This window comes from Dipteris shenzhenensis, chromosome 13, assembly GCF_047967505.1.
Source record: "Dipteris shenzhenensis isolate YYH24624 ecotype China chromosome 13, Dip_SZ_1.0, whole genome shotgun sequence".
Classification (NCBI taxonomy): domain Eukaryota; kingdom Viridiplantae; phylum Streptophyta; class Polypodiopsida; order Gleicheniales; family Dipteridaceae; genus Dipteris; species Dipteris shenzhenensis.
In genome coordinates, this window is record NC_141608.1 from 43,768,193 (window position 1) to 43,787,700 (window position 19,508).

Below are 19,508 nucleotides of genomic sequence, written 5' to 3' on the forward strand. Positions count from 1 at the left end.
AACTGCAAGCTAGAACCGGAGCTGTCTGACTTCTTACTGGCAGCGAACGCCTGGAAAAGCCAAACAGAGAGAAAGTAGGATCACCAAAGACTTTACAATTCCTATATGTCCATAATGTCCATAGTGCCCAATAGCGAACCCAAACGAAGAAACGATGAAACTCCGGTCTGGATGGACACACACACACATTTATTAATGTCTTCAGGAGGCCTCGCAGGCCTATGAGACAAAGTGCAAAATAGAGGTAATTCATACAAACCATAGTGGGCTGAAGCAAAGGGCTCGCTACGACCCTTGCTGAGTGCTAAAGTACTAATCTAGTACAAAAAAATAGCAAAGTAGAAAAATGTCCTAGTATCAAGTGCTCAGAGCTAGTGCACCAAGTGCATGTAGAGGTTCCATTTACCCTGGTATCCTGGTGGCTATCTGGAAGGCGGAGGGGACTCGAGCACCATGACAAATCATTCCCCAATGGAAAGGGATGATGCACTTCTCGGGACTCCTGTAGGAGTATCGACCAGTGTCACCAAAAATTGAGGCATGTGATGTGTGAAGTCCATATCGTCAACTGTAAATCCATGGTACCAAGGGATGACAAGACCAACTGCGGGCCAAGGAAGATGGGACTCTACTCCACCAAAGCCTGGGATGTATTGGGGGAGATTAGATGAAGAACAAAAAATCCTCTCCCATAGATTGTGGCTTCCTGGATGTGATCACCCTCTAGGGCTAAGCTCGCTTGAATCCAATCATGAACCAAACCTCTCCTGGGCGTAAGGCCAATAATGTGCCCACTACGACCCTATCCTGAAGGGACTGAATTATTGTCTCCAACTGTCGCTTGTCTTCTTGGGAAAGGACAATTCGAGCAGAAGTGGGAGTCGAGGGAGCTACTATGATAGCCCTCTGGCTAGATCAAAGAGAGGTCACGACCTAGAAAGCACACCCACCCACACGGACGAGCCAAAGAACTGCTTCTGCTAGGCAAGGAGAGGGAGGATGGAAGGGAAGGAAAAAGCAAAAAGGAAAAGGCTAAAGGCAACTGAAAGTGCTGCCTCGAAAAGCAAAAAAAGGGAAGGCGCACAGCACCCCAAAAAACCTCAAGGTGGGAAGGCCAAAAGGCTACCCAGCCCTGCAATTAGAAAAGCCAGGCCAAATTGCAGGTCCGGGCTCTATTTGTCAAAGGCGCCCCCAAGAACCTGGGACAAAAGACCCCTGCAAAGTCGAATGTGCAAGGGGATGCACTCGCAGCTTGCAACCGCGTGCTAGTCACATGCATGATAGAAGAAACCACTTGTAGCAATGGTGGGGCTGAGGGCGGCAAAGGCGACCAGGAGCGGAGAGCGAAAAGAGGTGCAAAAGGCTGCGCAGAGGGGCGGAAAAAAGAAACCGGGGGGGGGGGGGGGGCTTCCTACAGCAGAAGGGTGTGGGGTGGACGAGCAAGGAGGGAGAAGGGGAGAAGCTAGGCAATGGTGAGGAGGGAGGAAGCAGGGCTAGCAGGCTGGACCTCCAGCAGTGACCAGTCAACACCCTCTATAGCTGCTGCCCCTACTTGTGTAGCTTCAAGAAAAGTCATTGGATGGAGATAGAGAGGTTACTGGCTGAAGATGGGGGTAAACGTCATATGCATTATATTTGTGGGAAGCTCTTAAAATGCCCAAAGATGAGAGGCAGACTGGGGATTCTTGATGTTGGGTTTAGAAATGTTTCATTGGTTTGTATATGTTTGAATGTCATGGGGATAACTAAATGGTTTGTTGAAAATGGAAAAGGCAGAGGGGTGGGTACATCTCTCTTGGTATGACAAGGTGCACGCGGTTCCCGCCGCCGCTGAAGATTGCCGGGTCTTATCACGGGGCTTGTGGAAATCTTGCAGGTACTTGATAACGTGGAAAAGGAGATCTAGTCTTCGAGGTGATGCTAGTTTGTGTGAGAACATTTGGTGGAGTTGGGCAGTTACCATGAAGGCAAAACCTCTTGCTTTGCTGGATCTGCTGCATGCTCGGATTATGCAGAAAAAAGGTGTGTCTTGGTTGCAGCTGTGGGATGTGAGTCTGGCCTTTTGTAAACCTGTGGCAGTGGTTTGAGCTCAATTTTTGCTCAATGAAGTTGAAATGGTGCTTCTTAGCTACGGTGGGTCTTGTCCCGGCTGCTTGGCCTATAGATTGTATCATTTCACCCAGCTGGTGGGTAAATCAATGGTGTGTTTGGGAGAAAAACGAATTTGCGAAAGGTCACTACGATGATGGTATACAGGCAGCTGGTAGATAAGCAATCCTTGGTCATGTCCTTAAACTCCAAGTGGAAATTGATGCGGAATCCAGGGTGTTGGAAACCCCGGTTGAGGGACATTTGGAAGGGGTACCAGGCAGAAAAAGCTTGTTTGTTGTGTGGAAAACTCTTCACTATTAGCTTCTAGTTCGGAGTGCCAGGGTAATGGTTGGGGTTAACCCGTTGTGCCTGCTGTGTGGTATCTTTGTGGAAGAGGTCTGATATCTCATGTGGTCGTGCCCGGTCACTTGGGGGATCTGGCAGCAACTTGAAGGTATGATGAGGAAAGTGGGGATTATGGCTAGATTTTCACTTGGCACTAATTGGAGAGTAGCTCTGACAGGCAACCTTGTGGGGCTTACGTTGACATTGGCGACATGCTGGCCCTATCTCTGTGCAGCAGACTTGCTTGCAGTGTGGGGTGTCTATAACCAAATAGTTTTTGACAAGGGTCTGGGGTCTTGGTCACAGAGACGCTGCTGTCTCGGCATTATGGAAGATGGTGTTGATGGATTTGGGAGTAAAGATCAGTTATAAAGATTCATTGATTAGTACTTGTTTACCGACTAGTCTCTCTCTCTCCTTAGGGTGTAACCAGGCTGCTTTGAAGCATAGGCTATGGGCAGAGTGGCTGTGTTTTGGGGGTGACCTCCCCTCTAATATAAGCCGGCTTTTAATATAAAACATTGGCCATACAATCGTATGGTAGAACGTTGATCTGAAGGGTGACTGAAGGCTGACGTGACATACAAAATAGGCATACTAATTTACAATTGTATGGCAAATCTTACACAAACACACTATTTGGCGCAGGTCACATTTGAAACTCCCATGACAAACACGATTGATATCAAATGTTTGAAACGTTTGATTGTCCAATCAAAGATGTAGTCGGGAATATGCGTAAATCTTACATAATGCGCAAGCAAGCATGGCAACTGTTTATGAAGATTCAAGGCAAATGGTGTACTCCAGTTAGTCCTATTATATGTTCGTGGTGACATGAATATTTCATTAGTCGGATGTGTAGTTTACTTCGTTACTTTTATTCATGATTCCACTAGGAAGATCTGGGTCTACTTCTTGAAGAAGAAATTCGAGGCATTAGACAAGTTCAAGCAAGGGTACAGAATGAAGAAGGTGAAGACTTTGAGGATCAATGGGGTTCACAGTTTGAAAGCCATGCAGATTTGGATGGAGCAAGTGCCAACTTGTGACAGGGCCTTAAGGAGAGTTCTTTTGGGTCATGCATGTGTTAGGAGAGTTCTTTTGGGTCATGCACGTGTTAGTGTCATTACATTAGACAAGTTCAAGCAAGGGTACAGGATGAAGAAGGTAAAGACTTTCAGGATCAATGGGGTTCTCAGAGTTTGAAAGCCATGCAGATTTGCAGGGATCAAGTGCCAACTTATGAGAAGGCCTTAAGGAGAGTTCTTTTGTGTCATGCATGTGTTAGTGTTAGAGTTTGAAAGCCATGCAGATTTGAGCAAGTGCCAACTTATGAGAGGGCTTTAAGGAGAGTTCTTTTGGGTCATGCATGTGTAAGTGTTAGGGTACAGAATGAAGAAGGTGAAGAATTTCAGGATCAATGGGGTTCACAGAGTTTGAAAGCCATGCAGATTTGGAGGGAGCAAGTGCCAACTTATGAGAGGGCCTTAAGGAGAGTTCTTTTGGGTCATGCATGTGTTAGTGTATTTTCAAACATTTGCAAAGGGAGAGCAATTGTCTACATATGGAGGTGATGTATCTTTGTCCTTGGAGACTCTTGCACTCTCATTATTTGCATGCAGTTTCTTTACCCAAATTGGTTTTCTGCCTTAGAATGTTATAGGGACCTGTATGGACCTGTTCTAGCATACTAATAATAATTATGACTTGTTTGACATGGTCTTGGGTGCCTTCCCATGCAAAATGGATGTTTGTTGAAGATATTCCTGTTAATCCTGTAGAGGGGAGATTAGGGAGGGGAAACTTAGCAAGCTGGTATTGCTCGTCTCTAACCTGGTTCATGATAGATACTACCTGTTCCAACGAAGCATGCATCTCACCAAGTCCTTGCACGGCTTTGCCATGTTTTCATGACATTGTCCCCTTTAAAAGGTTGAAACAAAGTTGCCTGGTCATGCCAAATGGTCCTATCACAATTCCAGCTTGCCATGGGCAAGGCATTAATTGTCCCATATTCCTAGTTGAATAATTACTAGCCCCTCCAGTTACATTTCTGATTTTCATGTGCTGCCATTATCTTCGTCATGCAATTCTTGTTGATCGCCTTCTCGGTGTGTGCCTCCTCGATGCCAGGCTGCTCGGGCTAGTCATCTTTGCCGTGTCTACTTTTCCGAAAGTTTCTTCAATTACTATGGCAGATCTGGGTTTATGGATGACTTTCACTCACGAGAATGTTTTTTTCATGTGTGCATTCCTTTGGGTGTGTGATAGTTTGCCAATGTTCTGTTCAAGATGGCATTCTTCTTTTGAAGATCTTGTAAGCATCTCAGTCATGGTACGTGCTATCCCTCACACGTGCTTATTTGACCTCTTGCAATTATTCTTCATGGTATTAGCCTGTTCCATCTATATTTGCTTGAGTATTTCATTCTCTTCCCTAGACCCTCAACTAGTAGAAGTGATTTTAGAGGTTGATACAAAGGCAAGGAAAACTGATATTAAGAAGATATTAAGGAGCATGAAGCCATACGTGACAATGCACTTATGATTAGAATAGGGGGGCTTCCTGAAGACTGGTACAAAGAGGCGACTCTTTCACATGTCAAAGCAGCCTTGCCTAACATTGAATGGACATTGACAATGATGAAGATGCCAGAGCAACTACTATCCTGCATTCTAGAGGACATGCGACCATTACACAACTCACGAGATTTATGGTCAAGCTTCTCCGACAATCTTACAAATTGAAAGGGACCACCAAGGTATGGATAGCTGAGGAAGTCAAAATAAGGCAATGGAATTAGCCAAGGTCAAGGCTGTTAGGAAGGATGGAAAATGGGCAGTAAGGGTGTAGCACTCGTCAAGGAATTTAAATCCAAATCAAAAGACTCTCAGTCTTAAGCTGATGTATGGCCGATTATGTTTTTGATTTTCAGATTATAATGTAGGTGCTCTAAATAACCTGGAGTTGCTTTTTGCACTCCTTGGGAGCTGCCAACACTGCAGATGCTGCCTATTTCCTCATGGACTGCTTGACCAATATCAATTTGAGCTAGTTTGAGAATGGCTGTCAGTTCTTTTCTTTGGTCAGTACAGTCTCATATTTAGTTGCTAAGAAAATGCAGTTTGAGATTCACCAGTCCTAAGAACATAAAATGCAGTGTGAAATTTGCTTTCGCTTTCCTCTGTATTAGACTTCCTGTGTTCTACTTTGATCCATCACAGCCACCTTCTCAGACGACACTGGTTGACTTCCTTTTGAGGCTTATACTGCGTTCATTTGAGTGGGAATCAATATATGGATAGGGAGAGGATATGAAATACTGAAATACATAACAGGATTTCTCTAAGCACGGTTTGTGATTTATAATGCCTAAGATAATGCCTCTTAGGCATTATTGCTATTGTTGATAGCTGGGCTGTAGTATGTCCACAACTCTGTGTTGTTGGAGTAATGGTACTTTGGGTCTTTCCCAATTTTAGCAGGGTATTCATCTCATGGAAATAAAAATCCCCCCCCCCCTCCCCCAAACAACAACAAACTGATGTGTAGTTTTGCATCTGACTAGTCATGGCAAAGCAACGGTTGTCAATTGCTCTACAGAAAGGAGATTTGTAGTCTTCTTTCCTGTTCAGTGGCATTGATTTCCAGAGAAGCGAGATGCTAAGAAGCACAGGATCATTGTCTCGTAGACTTGGAAAATGATTTTCTCTTTAGTACATTGCAAGACATGACAAAAGCGTAATTTCAAACATTCAGTAATGCAAGAACTACTTGGACTCTTTGCAGTTGGAAATGTGGTAGAGCTGGTCACCTTTCAGTGGACTGCTTGGCAGCAAAATCATTGCCAGCTGCTACTCCTGCCAACCCATGTCTGTACCAGGTAGCAAAACAAACCATGGTATATTTTGTAAAAGGGGCGATAGTTTATTAGCGTCGAGGAAGCTCCTTCTAGTTAATTCACTATCCTTTGTAATCTACGACATTGGAAGTAAACAACTGTGCAAGCACGTTTCCTTTCATTTTAGAATTGGATGAACATTTGGCTTACTTTTAGCCTGTGTATTCAGCGAGCTGGTTTGATTCCTCTGTCTCTTATTGCAGGTCCCAATTGACAAAGACCCAAATGGGAATATCATAGGCCCAGAGCTACGCTCTTTGTACAAAAAGTTAAAATTCATCCTTTCACATCCTTGTTTGTTATCAATGAATGTAAGTTTTACACTGTCATGCTGGAGCTCATAAAATCTGTTAATGATGTATAAAAGGTGCAAGAAGATCGATGCTGGTTCTTCAAGTGCAGAGTGTAGCATTTGTAATAGTCGCTCAAATCTTGGCATGTGCCTAGATTGCAATTGTATCTTTTGTGACAGGTAATACTTCAAAGGCATAAAATGATGGTTTATCTTGGGATTTGATGTACACATCAAGATAAAAGCTTGATGCATCTTTGTTGGATGGTGTGCAGTTCAGCTCATTTGACTGGACATCTTCTGAGAAACCCTTCCCATGGCCAACTTTACTCCTACAAGCTTCATTGCATGGTACACAACCCTTCTCTAGTGTGTATGTGGATCAATGAGTTTTTGTCCTGGCTAACAAAACTAGTAGAACATGTCACCAAGTTGTAAATACTCGAGTAAAATACAAAGTTGACCTTTTATTTGACCATAATTAAAGATTTTTTCATTTATTTTTCTATGGTCAAAGAGTTTTTCTAGTGGATCAAAGCATTGACTCCGATCAATGAGCCTTGACTTTGGTCAAGGAGCCTTGGTTTCGGCCAAGGAGGGTTGACTTCGGTCAACCATAGCATTGTGCTAACTATGATAAGAGAGATTTGACTAGCGTTAAGTATTTTGACCTCGGTCAAGGCTCTTAACAATGGTCAAAGAGGGTTGACCTCGGTCAACCAAAGAACTAATGTGTGTGCATCGTTTTGCATGGTTGGGATGCCCATAGTGACTAGGATTAGTGTAAGTATTGATTTTGTATGCAGGAGCTAACGATTAATGGGTGCTATGTGCTCTGTCATTTAATTTATTGTTGCAGGTTCTCAAAAGTGGTTTATTCGTCCAGTTTTATGGAGCTTAGCAAGTAGCCAAGAGGTGTCCCATGTAACCGTGGCCTTAGAAGACTCTAGAATTGCCATGTCATTGGCATGCAAACTAGAAAGTAGTTAGAATAGTTAAAAGTGGCACTTGCCATGTTAAACTCCTTTTTTTTTTACTTTCACTGTTCCGTCGAATTACGGACAATACAAAGTCACATGTCTCTCTTTTCGTTTCGTCAATCGAGGGTAAGACAAATCACAGGCGCTGGCATCCCGAATATCCTCCCAGCTTATCTCATGGATGGCATGCTCACAAAGATACGTAATTCATTCCTTCATGCCTATCCACAAGCCCACAATTCCCTAGATGGTTCCCTTTGCCACATGTCATCATTCTAGACCTTTAGCTTGGTACACCATTTACCCCTCTCTTGGGGCACAATTAAAACATTTGCCCCTTGGCATTTTTTTACACATTTAGGTGCACCTAGGCCTGAGCACTCAGAACCACGTAGTCGATGCCAATACACCCTCACCTAGGACCTTGGCAGTTACTTCCCTTGACCATTTTATTTACGCACATAAAATATTACAGAAGTCGGTCATCTAAGAGAAAATGCCCACCGATCTTTCCAAGGTCATGCTATCTCGGCTAGAGCATAACATTCCTTCCCTCTTCAAGCATCAACGTCCTCGATGATGAAATCTGGGAACACTCTCCATAATTGGTATACGGATTCCTAGGTAGCTTCCGATAGAGGTAGACCATGCCATGCAACCAACACCGTGGGTATCTTCCGATTGCGCACTTGCATTGTTCCTCGGTCCAGGATTCTTGTTGGTTTGCGTCTTGCATTATCCTCTATCTCCTGAAACAAAACAACACCTTCGATTAGTGAGTCACCAGTATGCAAAAATTTCTTTAAATGAGAAACATGAAACACTGGGTGCACCTTACACCCCGGTGGTAATTCTAATTTATAGGCTACCTTGCCTATTCTTTTTAGAATTAACCATGGCCCACAATATCGAGGTGATAACTTAGCACACTCTCCTGCAGTCAAAGACTTAGAGTGCAAAGGAACTCTGAGAAAAACTTTTTCTCCTTCCTTAAATTCTCTAACGGATCGGTTTTCATCCGCATACGCCTTAGCTCTATCAATAGCTTGGTGGATGTTAGCTCTCACAAGTGCTAGCATCTCCCGCATCTGAACCACAAAGTTCGCGGCACTAGGCACTTTTTGAGGTATTCCAACTATAGTTGGATTCGCTGGTCTATAACCATAGTTCAGCTCAAACGGACTGAACCCTGTAGAGGAATTTTTTCTATCATTGTAGGCAAACTCCAACAATGGCAACCACTTGTCCCATGTATGTTGCCTCAATGACACATATGCTCTAAGCATATCCTCTAAAATTTGGTTGATTCTTTCCGTCTGACCATCCGTTTCTGGATGATCCCCACTACTCATTCCCAACTCAGTCCTTAGTGTCTCAAATACCACAGTCCAAAAATGACCTGTAAATTTGACATCTCTGTCTGGCACTATGGATTTGGGTAATCCATGCAGACGAAATATATGTCTAATAAACAAATCCGCCACTTGCAGGGCACTAACAGATTCTCTAGTTGGAATGAAGTGAGCCATCTTGGTGAGACGATCAACCACCACAAGGATAGAATCATATCCACCTTGTGTCGTAGGCAGCCCTACAATAAAGTCCATGGAAATGCTCTCCCACTCACTTAGTGGTATCCCCAAGGGCTGTAAAAGGCCGGGTGGCTTCACCCGCTCTGCCTTACTTACCTGACACGAAAAACAACGTGTCAGATATTCATGAATATGCTTTTACATCTTTGGCCAAAAGAAATCTCGCTTCACGAAAATCATATGTCTTCTTGACTCGTGGATGTCCCGCACATAGGCTATCATGGCACTGTCGAATGACTCTCTGCCTGAGATCATTCTGATTAGGTACTACCTTGCCATTTCTTTTCAGCATACCATCCCTCATGGTATATCTTGCATAAGTTTGGCCTTTTCTGGATGCCAGGTCATCCTTTTCTCCGGGTTTTAACACATGAGCCTTAGGCCACAGACTCTGGACAAACTCGTCCACCTTTTGAGTTTCTCTAATCTCGGCCATTAGAGCACTCTCTAACATCGTGAAACTCATGTTATGCATAATGCGTGACAACGCATCAGCAACTTTATTATCTTTTCCTCTTCGGTACCGAATCGTCAAATTAAACTCCTGCATGAGTTCTGCCCACCTAGCTTGGCGGCCTCTCAAGTTAGGTTGTTTACAAAAATGTTTCAGAGTATCATGATCAACATCCACATAAAACTCTGATCCATACAAATAATGTCGCCATGTCTCAAAGCATGGACAACAGCATACAACTCTAATTCATGAGTTGGTCAATTTCTTTGAGAGGGAGAAAGCTTCTTGCTTTCAAAGGCTACTGGCCTTCCCTCTTGGAGGAGAACTGCTCCTACCGCAATGCCACTTGCATCTGGGATCAACTATTTTTAACACCGGTCCCGTGACCACAGCTTGTTTTATGGTATTAAAACTTTCTTGTTGATTTTGTCCCCATATAAAAGGTACTTTATCTGAGGTCAGATCAGTCAATGGCAATACTATTTCGGAATATCCTTTGATATGCCTTCGATAAAATTGGACAAATCCCAAGAATGATCGCAAAAAGCGGTCAGACTCTGAGGGATTGGCCAAGTCAGTATCGCAGCCACTTTCTTTGGATCCATTTCTACCCCCTCTGGAGTAATTATGAATCCTAAATATTCAAGTCTAACCATACACAGTATAGTTTTCTTCTTATTTACATTAAGACTGGCTTTCCTCAAAGTACTGAACACTATTCTTAAGTGTTCGCGATGCTCAGTAATACTTTTACTGAATACCAGAATATCGTCAATAAAATGTACTACAAACTTTTTGATATACGGACGTAGTAAATCGTTCATAAGCATGACGAATGGAGCTGGAGCATTGGTAAGTCCAAAGGGCATTACCAAAAACTCATAATGACCAAACCTGCTTCTAAAAGCGGTTTTATGCACATCCTCAGCTCTAATACGGATCTGATGGTAGCCACACTTCAGATCTATCTTACTGAAAATTACGGCCCCATGCAATGCATCTAGCAAATCATCGATCCGAGCCATCGGATACCTGTGCTTAACAGTGATATTATTTAATGCTTTGTAATCTATACAGAGGTGAAAAGTATAATCTTTCTTCCTCTTTAATATCACTGGGGAAGCAAAAGGTGAAAAACTGGGTTGAATCTGCCCCAGCTTGAGGTATTCTTCTAGTTGTCTTCACACCTCAGCTTCTTCTGTAAAACTCAATCTATAGGGAGGTCTGTTTACAGGTTCGGGATACAATCACATCATGATTGGCTACTTGCCCTTTCATTTTAATCAACTCGGGCTCATCGAAAACCGTATACCCCGTTGCTGCGGGCTTTGAAAGGATGTTATCAGGTGTACCGCTTACTAACTTAGTAACAGACACACTTAACAACACAGGTACTAATCTCTGAGAAGGTCCCGCCAATTGCATCTGCTTATGTTCCACATTGGGACTCTCCTGCATTTCCGCGTCGCATTTAGATATTATCATATTGGCCGTGCGACGGTCTTTGTTCAGTGGACAATCTTTCCACTGATGTCGCTGAAGGCAGCCGAAGCACAATCCTTCTTTTCTAGCTTTCTCTTTTTGCTCAGGGGTCAACGAGGACTTTGACCAAGCCCGGGCTGCCATTGGAGTTACTTTTCTTTTCACCCTAACGGTGGTACCTATCTTTGCTTGTCCCTCAACCGGCTTCACCTGCTTGGTTTGGCCACTTGGTTGTGAGACACTTGTCTTTGAAGTCCATTTCCTCTGAAATCCCCCTTTTCTCGGGTACTCATGCTGAGTCCCTGCCTGCACAAACCCACTAGGCCTGCCTCTGGCATCCTCATAGTTCAGGGCTACTGCAATAGATTCATCTAATGTAGTCACATATTTAGCCCGAACTTCCATTTTAATCTTGTTGTTCAGTCCATAGATATAGTCTTTCAACTGAACCGACATAGGGAGAGGGTCTGTTATCTTCATAACACATTCCCTAAACTTGTCAGTGTACTCTGCCACCGACAAATTCCTCTGGCGAAGGTTTCTATAAGCATCCCAAGCTCGGGACTCTTCGTCAGGTGGAAGAAAGTGTTTCTTAAATTCAGCCTTAAACCCTTCCCAGGTGGTAGGGGCAACTCGATCTTTCTGTTGCTTAATCCACCATCTATCCGCTGCCTCAATAAACAGGTGAGTGGTCTCGCGGATTTTCTTTAGATCAGATCTGATTTCACAAATGGCGAAGGCTTCTTCCCACTTGTGTAACCAAACCTCGATCACATCAGAACTGCGCTCAGTCATCCGACCAGCGTACTTCTCTGGTCTATAGTTGGCAATATTAGGTACCTTGACCTTTGCACGTTCTGATGAGTGTATACTGGGCTCTGGCTCTGCTGGAGCTTTACCCTTTTCATTCTTAGATGGTCTAGCCGACAAGGCTTGTACCATCTCTCTAATTTCATTTTGACCAGCGTTCACTTGAAGCTGCTGGTTCATGATTTGCTGTAAAGCATCTTCTAATACAGAAATTCTACCCACCAGAGTAGGTGTCGTGTGATGGGACATTTCTTGCGTAGACCGCGCTCTAGATTTACCAGGATTTACCCTGGAATCTTGTCCCTATGCCTCCATTCTTTCAAAAGGGAAAATAGTTTTTTTTTTTTCACTTCTAATTTCCCTCTGCTGTACCGGAATAAATCGACTGCAAACTAGAAAATAAAATTTTATACAGAAGGAAAAATGATGCTCCCTGGAAGTTCCACGAATCGAAGATGTCTTGATTTATTTCTTCTGCCAAGCCTTTGCAAGCCTCGAAAATCTGCGCCACCAACCAAGGCACTCACCCAGCTATTCGCTTCTCTCTTTCAAAATCAGCCTGCTGTCTGTTTCGGAATCAGCCTCAATGCTCACGGGCTTTTTTGTGACCACAAACGCTCCCTTATCTCTCTCTCTCTTGCTTTTTCATCGACCGAACCAAAAAAATGCGTGGCTTCTAATTGTCGCACATGCCAGAACTGATAAGCCGGTGCTCGTAGACTATTGCCTTTTCCACAAACTCGCATCAAGGCTAACCGCAGCCTCTTTGGAACTCAAGCTGCAAGGCCACAAAGCCGTCCATCGTCAGCCTACCCCGCTATTTTCACAGGCTCCCAACCCCGTGCGTCGCCCATTGCCACGTATAGCCTCTGTTTCGCAGATTTTTCACCCAGCCCCACATGTCGCGTCTATTCAGAATGTAATCGGCAAAATGTTTTGTGCGAAGTCTTCCAGCGCAGTTTGCCCACTATTCTGCCGTCCGCCGTCCGCTGGCCGTACTTAGCTCTAATACCAAATGTTAAACTCCTTTTTTTTAACTTTCACTGTTCCGTCGAATTACGGACAATACAAAGTCACATGTCTTGACACGTCCCAGCACTCCTGAAACCCCTGATCTGCAAAGCAACCACACACAACATCAGAACTGAGCAGGCTGCTCACCACCCAACCGTGACATCTACGGGATGTGATCCCGAATCAGAAGATGTCCCCTCCGAGCCACGAGCTGAGCTACTGGCACGAACTCCCAATCAGATCCAAACCAGCCTGGTGTCCCATACCACCAGGTGGCGCTGTGAAGCCCTGGATCTGCCACTGGGCCTTGGGCTACGCTAAGATGCAGGCGCACGTCCGCGACTCAATCCAGGATCAGACCTAGCACCTGGGAACGAGTCTTGCTCCCAACTGCACACTGAGAACTGAACCCCCTGGGCCTCTTTTATAGACTCGGGCCCCGGCGCCAAAAATAGCGAAGACCTATAAATAGTTCGTACCCTTGCCACTCAACCCGAGAATCAAGCCTGCCTAGCTCTAAGCCTCCCCAGGCTAACCTGAGCTAGTTCTGTGTACCTAGTACACGTCAGATACCAATCCGTGCACATGACATACTCCCCCTCCTCTAAGAACTCACTCCTGAGTTCGCTAAGAAATCCGGAAATGTTCTTTGGAGGTTTTGTAATGTCTCCCATGTTGCATCCTCCTCAACACGATCCTTCCACTTAATCTTGTATTCCGTGATAGTACGATTTCGAAGCTGTCTTTCACGAAATTCAAGAATAGATTCAGGTTCGTGAGGAATAAAAGTCAAATCTGTAACTTCTATAATCTCATGAGGAGAAACAAGTTGATCATCTGCACCCAATACTTCTTTCAGTCTACTGACATGAAAGACTGGATGGACTTTAACATCAGGAGGCAATTCTAGTCGATATGCAACTGGTCCAATTCTTTTAATGACCTTGAATGGGCCACAGTATCTGGGGGATAATTTCGGAACCAAACCAGTACTTAGGCTCTTGGATTCCTTAGGAATTCTCAAATATACCATCGTTCCTTCAGAGAACTCTCTGGGTGAACGATGTCTATTAGCATAAAATCTGTCCCGATCTTGGGCACTTCTAATAGACTCCTTGGCAAACTGCAACATTTCCTGCATGTCTTGCAAGAAGTTCTTAGCAGCATCATTTTGAATCCCTTTTAATCCAACCATAACTGGTGACTTAGGTTGAAACCCGTACATAAGCATAAAAGGACTATAATCTGTACTAGAATGCTTTGCACTGTTGTAAGCAAATTCAATCATGGGTAGATAATCTTCCCATGAAGACTGTCTCTTAGATACATATGCCCGAAGCATGTCTTCAACCAACTGGTTGACCTTTTCTGTACTGCCATCAGATTGTGCATGATCCGAGGAACTCATACTTAGAGTAGTTTCTAACTTCTCAAATACAAGTGTCCAAAAGTTACTTGTAAACTTTGAGTCCCTGTCACTGACTATGTCAGATGGCAAACCATACAGCTTGAACAAGTGGTCCACAAACTCGTGAGCCAACTGAACAGCTGAAATAGTTGTTCTTGTAGGTAAGAATCTAGCCATTTTTGTCAAACGGTCGACTATGACCCAAATAGAGTCATGACCCTTGCGCGTTCGAGGTAAACCAGTAATAAAATCCATGGAAATACTTTCCCATTTATTACCTGGAATCTGTAATGGCTGTAATAAGCCCGCGCTTCTAAGGCGTTCAGCCTTAGTAACCTGACAAACCCGGCAACCTACTACATAGTTCTCTATAAATGCACGCATCTTAGGCCAATAAAAGGTATGCTTCACAAGAGACAGAGTCCTATGTATACCTGGATGTCCCGCACTAGGAGCATCATGACACTCCCAGAGAATCTTGGATTTAAGGTCCAGAACATCAGGCACACAAATCTTTTCATTTCGGAACAGCAAGCTGTTCCTAATCATCCACTGACCTCCCGCCGCCTGTATCCTAGGTGGCACAATCCCTGAGTCCTGGTCAACCATGGAGCTCCCATCCTGGACTGCCAATAAGAACTGAAATGACTATCAGTTGCGTATAGCCCTCTCAAGGATTGAAATAGGTCTAAGGATATTTCCGTAAATGACAAAGCATTTACAAACTTAACTCGACTTAAGGCATCCGCCACACTATTCAACAAACCCTTACGATAACGTATTTCGAAATCAAAATCTTGCATTAGCTCTGCCCATCTAGCTTTCCTTCCTCTCAATTCTGATCCATCACACACATACTTAATTGACTGGTGATCAGTCAATACAAGGAACTTTGAACCATACAAGTAGTGTCTCCAAACCTTAAGAGCATACACTACTGCATAAAGTTCCTTCTCAAGTGTGGGCCAACGATACTGGGTGTCGTCTAGCTTCTTACTCTCAAAAGCTACAGGTCTGCCCTCTTGGAATAGAGCTGCCCCAATCGCATAATCACTCGCATCGGCCTCTAAAACATAAGGCCGGGTAGGATCGGGTAATGCAAGAACGGGTGCTTCCTTGATAGATAACTTCAAGGTTTCAAAAGCCTTGTTCATTGCATCATTCCAAGGGATCGGCTGAGTAGACTTGCGTCCACGACCTTTCAATATGTTGGTCAAGGGTGCCGTGATATGTGAATAATCACGCACTGACTTCCGAAGAAATACCGTAAATCCTAGGAAAGAACGAAGTTGTTTCACAGTCTGAGGGATAGGCCATTCTAAAACCTTCTGGATACGATCCAGATCAATGCTAATACCTTCAGAAGAAATCTTGTGTCCTAAGTAAATGATCTCCTTCATAAAGAAGTCACATTTACTCATCTTGGCATAAAGCTTATGTTGTCTTAGAACAAGTAAGACAACCCGGAGGTGTCCTATATGATCCTCAAGCGTTTTACTATATACCAAAATATCATCTAAGAACACTACAACAAATTTGCCCAGAAAATCCCTGAACAAATCGTTCATCATCTGCTGAAAAGTAGCAAGAGCATTGGTCAAACCAAAAGGTAATACGAGGAACTCGTAATGACCATACCTAGTCCGGAATGCGGTCCTATCTATGTGTTTAGCATAGATACGGATTTGATGATAACCCGTACGCAAATCAATCTTAGTGAAATACTTCGCTCCGGCCAAACGGTCTATCAAATCATCAGAACGAGGTAACGGATAGCGGTTCTTAATTGTAACTTTATTTAATCGTTTATAATCTATACACATTCTCCAGGAAGAATCTTTCTTCTTTCTTAAGAGGACAGGTGCACCCCAAGGTGATTTACTTGGGCGGATATAGCCCATATTCAGGTAATCCTGAAGCTGGATAGCTAACTCATCCTCCTCTACCTGGCTCATCCTATAAGGTGGTACACTGATAGGTTGAGCCCCTGGGACTAAGTCTATGCGATGATCTACTGCCCGTTCTGGAGGTAAACCTTCCGGCAGTTGAGCTGGGAATACGTCTTTAAAATTATCTAACAACATTCTCAATTCTCGGTGTTCAAACACACTTAATTCATTTTTGTTAATGACCGAAACAACAAATGAAGAAAGTGGAATCAAAACACACTGATAGACATCATAATGAGAATTATTTAATATATTCCGAAGCTGCATCGCAGATACAATAGGCCCCTGAGAAGGGGGGATTTGATCACACTGAATACAAAATTGGGTGTCCTTATCTACAAAAGAAAGCGTATGCTCCGTCCATCCGATCTGAATATTGTGGGTTTTAAACCACTCTATCCCGATCAACAAGTCTACATGCTCTAGATGCATAACATAACATGTGAGAGCTCCCGTGTAGGCTTGAATCCGGATGGGAAGCGCTTCAACCTTGCGATCCCAAAACTGCTTCCCAGCTGGAAGCTGCACCTCGTAGGTGTGGTCGCTAGGTACTGTGGACAGCCCCATCTTCTGCACAAATTTGTAATTAACAAAATTGTGAGAGCTGCCCGGATCAAAGAGAATGTGAACCTGTTGGTCCCTAACTTCTCCATAAACTCGGAAAAGATCATGGGAACCAAACAACGAAGTATTAAAGGTACAATTGCAAGAAAGGGGGCAGGTAATGACATTTACTGAAATACCTGTCATCGTAACTTGGTTGGCTCCCTTGGCTACGGTACGTGGACCCGCCTGGAGCTTCGGTCCTAGCACCAATTTTTGGTTCTTCCGCTTAGGACACTCATTCTTTGTGTGGCCCCGCTCCTCGCAATAAAAACAGCGGCCTTCTTTCTTGAGCCTGAGAGTGCGAAGGAAACGGGCCTTACCATTCTCCGCAGGAGTTAAGCTTTTCCTGGAGGCGTTGTCCGTAGACTTCGTCTCCCCAATACCAGTCGCATGCTGAAAGAACTTGCGTTTGTTCTTTCCACTCGTTTCGATAACTGTGGTTGCCTTGGTACCGGCCATGGTATCATCATATATGCACGCATATGTCATGGCCTCCTGCAATGTTGTGCACTTGTTATTCTTAATCTGTAACTTATAGGAGTCTGGCAAACCATCCACGAAAAAACCTAACAAGGTTACAGGATCCATTTTAGTGGCCCTGGTTTGCAGATCCCTAAATCTTTGAAGATAAACTTCAAAGGTCAAATTCAATTTTGACATATCGAGGGCCTTGAGCTTGCCGACGATATCGTAGTGATCTTCCTTCTTCAGGAACTCCTTCCTGAAGATGCCCTCAAAATCTGTCCAAGTATCAGGCTAGAGTTCTTTCCACCAAAGCAAGGCTTTACCTGACATAAACCTTGCTGCAAGCTGAATCTTTTTCTCATCTGGATAGGGGTGAAATTGGAAGTGTACTTGCCACTTGTGCAACCAAGTGTCAACTACCTCCTTTGTTCTTGATTTTTGGTCACCTGGAAAAGGATCCGGAGTGATATTCGGGCCTAGCACGGAAGCCATGGCATCCACATGCGTGAGTGCCTGAACCGTGCTAGCCAGAAGAGTCAGAGTTGCTTGTATCCCCTGGAGTTGCTGTGTCAACCCCGATTGATTAGCATTGACCTGCTCAAATTTGCCATCAAGAGCAGTCGTAAACTCACTGAAGGCTTTCTTAGTTATCAGGTCGTCATAGAGACCCTGATCATCCTCTCCCACTGGAGTGTAATCTAGGTCCTGCTCTCCCATGGTGAACTCGGGATTTGGAGCATCAGACATGGCTGAAATCTGATTTGATTACAAACGGAGAGAAATAACTGACTGAAACGAAGCACAGAGGAGGATGGAGCAGAAGAAAACCGTCCCGAATGTAGCTGACGGAAGGAGATGCTGAAATCTGGTGAAACAGAAGACCCAGAGTCACGGAGCCTCCCCGAACCCGCAAGCCGGATGCGCAGGCTGCAGTAGAAGTTGTACGGTCTGCTGACGCAGGCCGTACTGTTGCGGGCGTGGCTGGTACGGCTGCTGACGTGGCCTGTACGGCTGCTGACGCAGGCCGTACGGTGGCTGCAGGTACTGGCGCAGTCACTGTTCGATGCAGCAGCAGGTACAGGGGCTGGCGAAACAGTCCGTACAGGCTGTACGGCTGTTGCAGAAGCTGTACGGACTGTTGCAGAGGCTTCGAGAACCGTGCAGGGCTGACGCAGGCAAAGGCAGATGCGAGAAGCTGATCGGAAACAGGGCGATGCTGACGCAGGCTGTACGGACGAGGCTGGCTGGGCACGGATATCGAGGTAAGGGCTCGAAACTCGAGGCTGCTTGTGGGTAGCCTAGCACCCAGCCCCCACCTATATAGGGTGCAGGGCTGCCTTATTTGGAAGCTGGGCTTCCAAAAAAAGGCCGAGCCCCTCCAGCTTTGGAGGGGTGCTTTTTTTGAAAAAAGCACCTTCCTCCTGCGCAGGCTGCACGCAGCCCTAGGCGCAGGCTGTTCGCAGCCTGTTGCGCAGGCTGTGGACAGCCTATTGCGCTGGCTGTGGACAGCCTATTACACAGGCTGTCCAGCCTCTACTGCCTCGTCTACTCCGCCCCTTCATAGGCTCTGCATCCCTTCCTCCCTTGCTGTCTATTTCCTGCACATCCCTCCTACCTTTCTGCTCTATTTCTCCTCCCTCTAAACTTCTCTCCGAGGCCTTCAGAAATTTCGATTCTCTCTCACTCCTATTCTTCTTGCTTTTCCAGTTATTTGTTCACCCCTTCTACCCCAGGTAGCCAGCAAAAACGCAGCAGGAAATTTCGAATTTTAGGGCATACCTGGAAGAGAAATCCGTCAAAATTCTCGCATCAGAAGTTCCTACCTCAGGAGTTGGCTCTGATACCAACTGACACGTCCCAGCACTCCTGAAACCCCTGATCTGCAAAGCAACCACACACAACATCAGAACTGAGCAGGCTGCTCACCACCCAACCGTGACATCTACGGGATGTGATCCCGAATCAGAAGATGTCCCCTCCGAGCCACGAGCTGAGCTACTGGCACGAACTCCCAATCAGATCCAAACCAGCCTGGTGTCCCATACCACCAGGTGGCGCTGTGAAGCCCTGGATCTGCCACTGGGCCTTGGGCTACGCTAAGATGCAGGCGCACGT

At 44.8% G+C, this 19,508-nt stretch overlaps 1 protein-coding gene across 4 annotated transcripts in view; it reads left to right on the top strand.

The window, feature by feature from the left end:
- Positions 1 to 19,508, top strand: part of LOC147895444 (uncharacterized) — a 76,750-nt gene that overhangs the window by 41,242 nt on the left and 16,000 nt on the right. For all 4 annotated transcript variants that reach the window (XM_087383891.1, XM_087383888.1, XM_087383890.1 and 1 more), the window contains 4 exons: positions 6,230 to 6,323; positions 6,545 to 6,609; positions 6,709 to 6,813; positions 6,909 to 6,984. In XM_087383891.1, the coding sequence (XP_087240017.1) occupies positions 6,230 to 6,323; positions 6,545 to 6,609; positions 6,709 to 6,813; positions 6,909 to 6,984 (340 nt within the window). The remainder of the gene's footprint in view (positions 1 to 6,229; positions 6,324 to 6,544; positions 6,610 to 6,708; positions 6,814 to 6,908; positions 6,985 to 19,508) is intronic.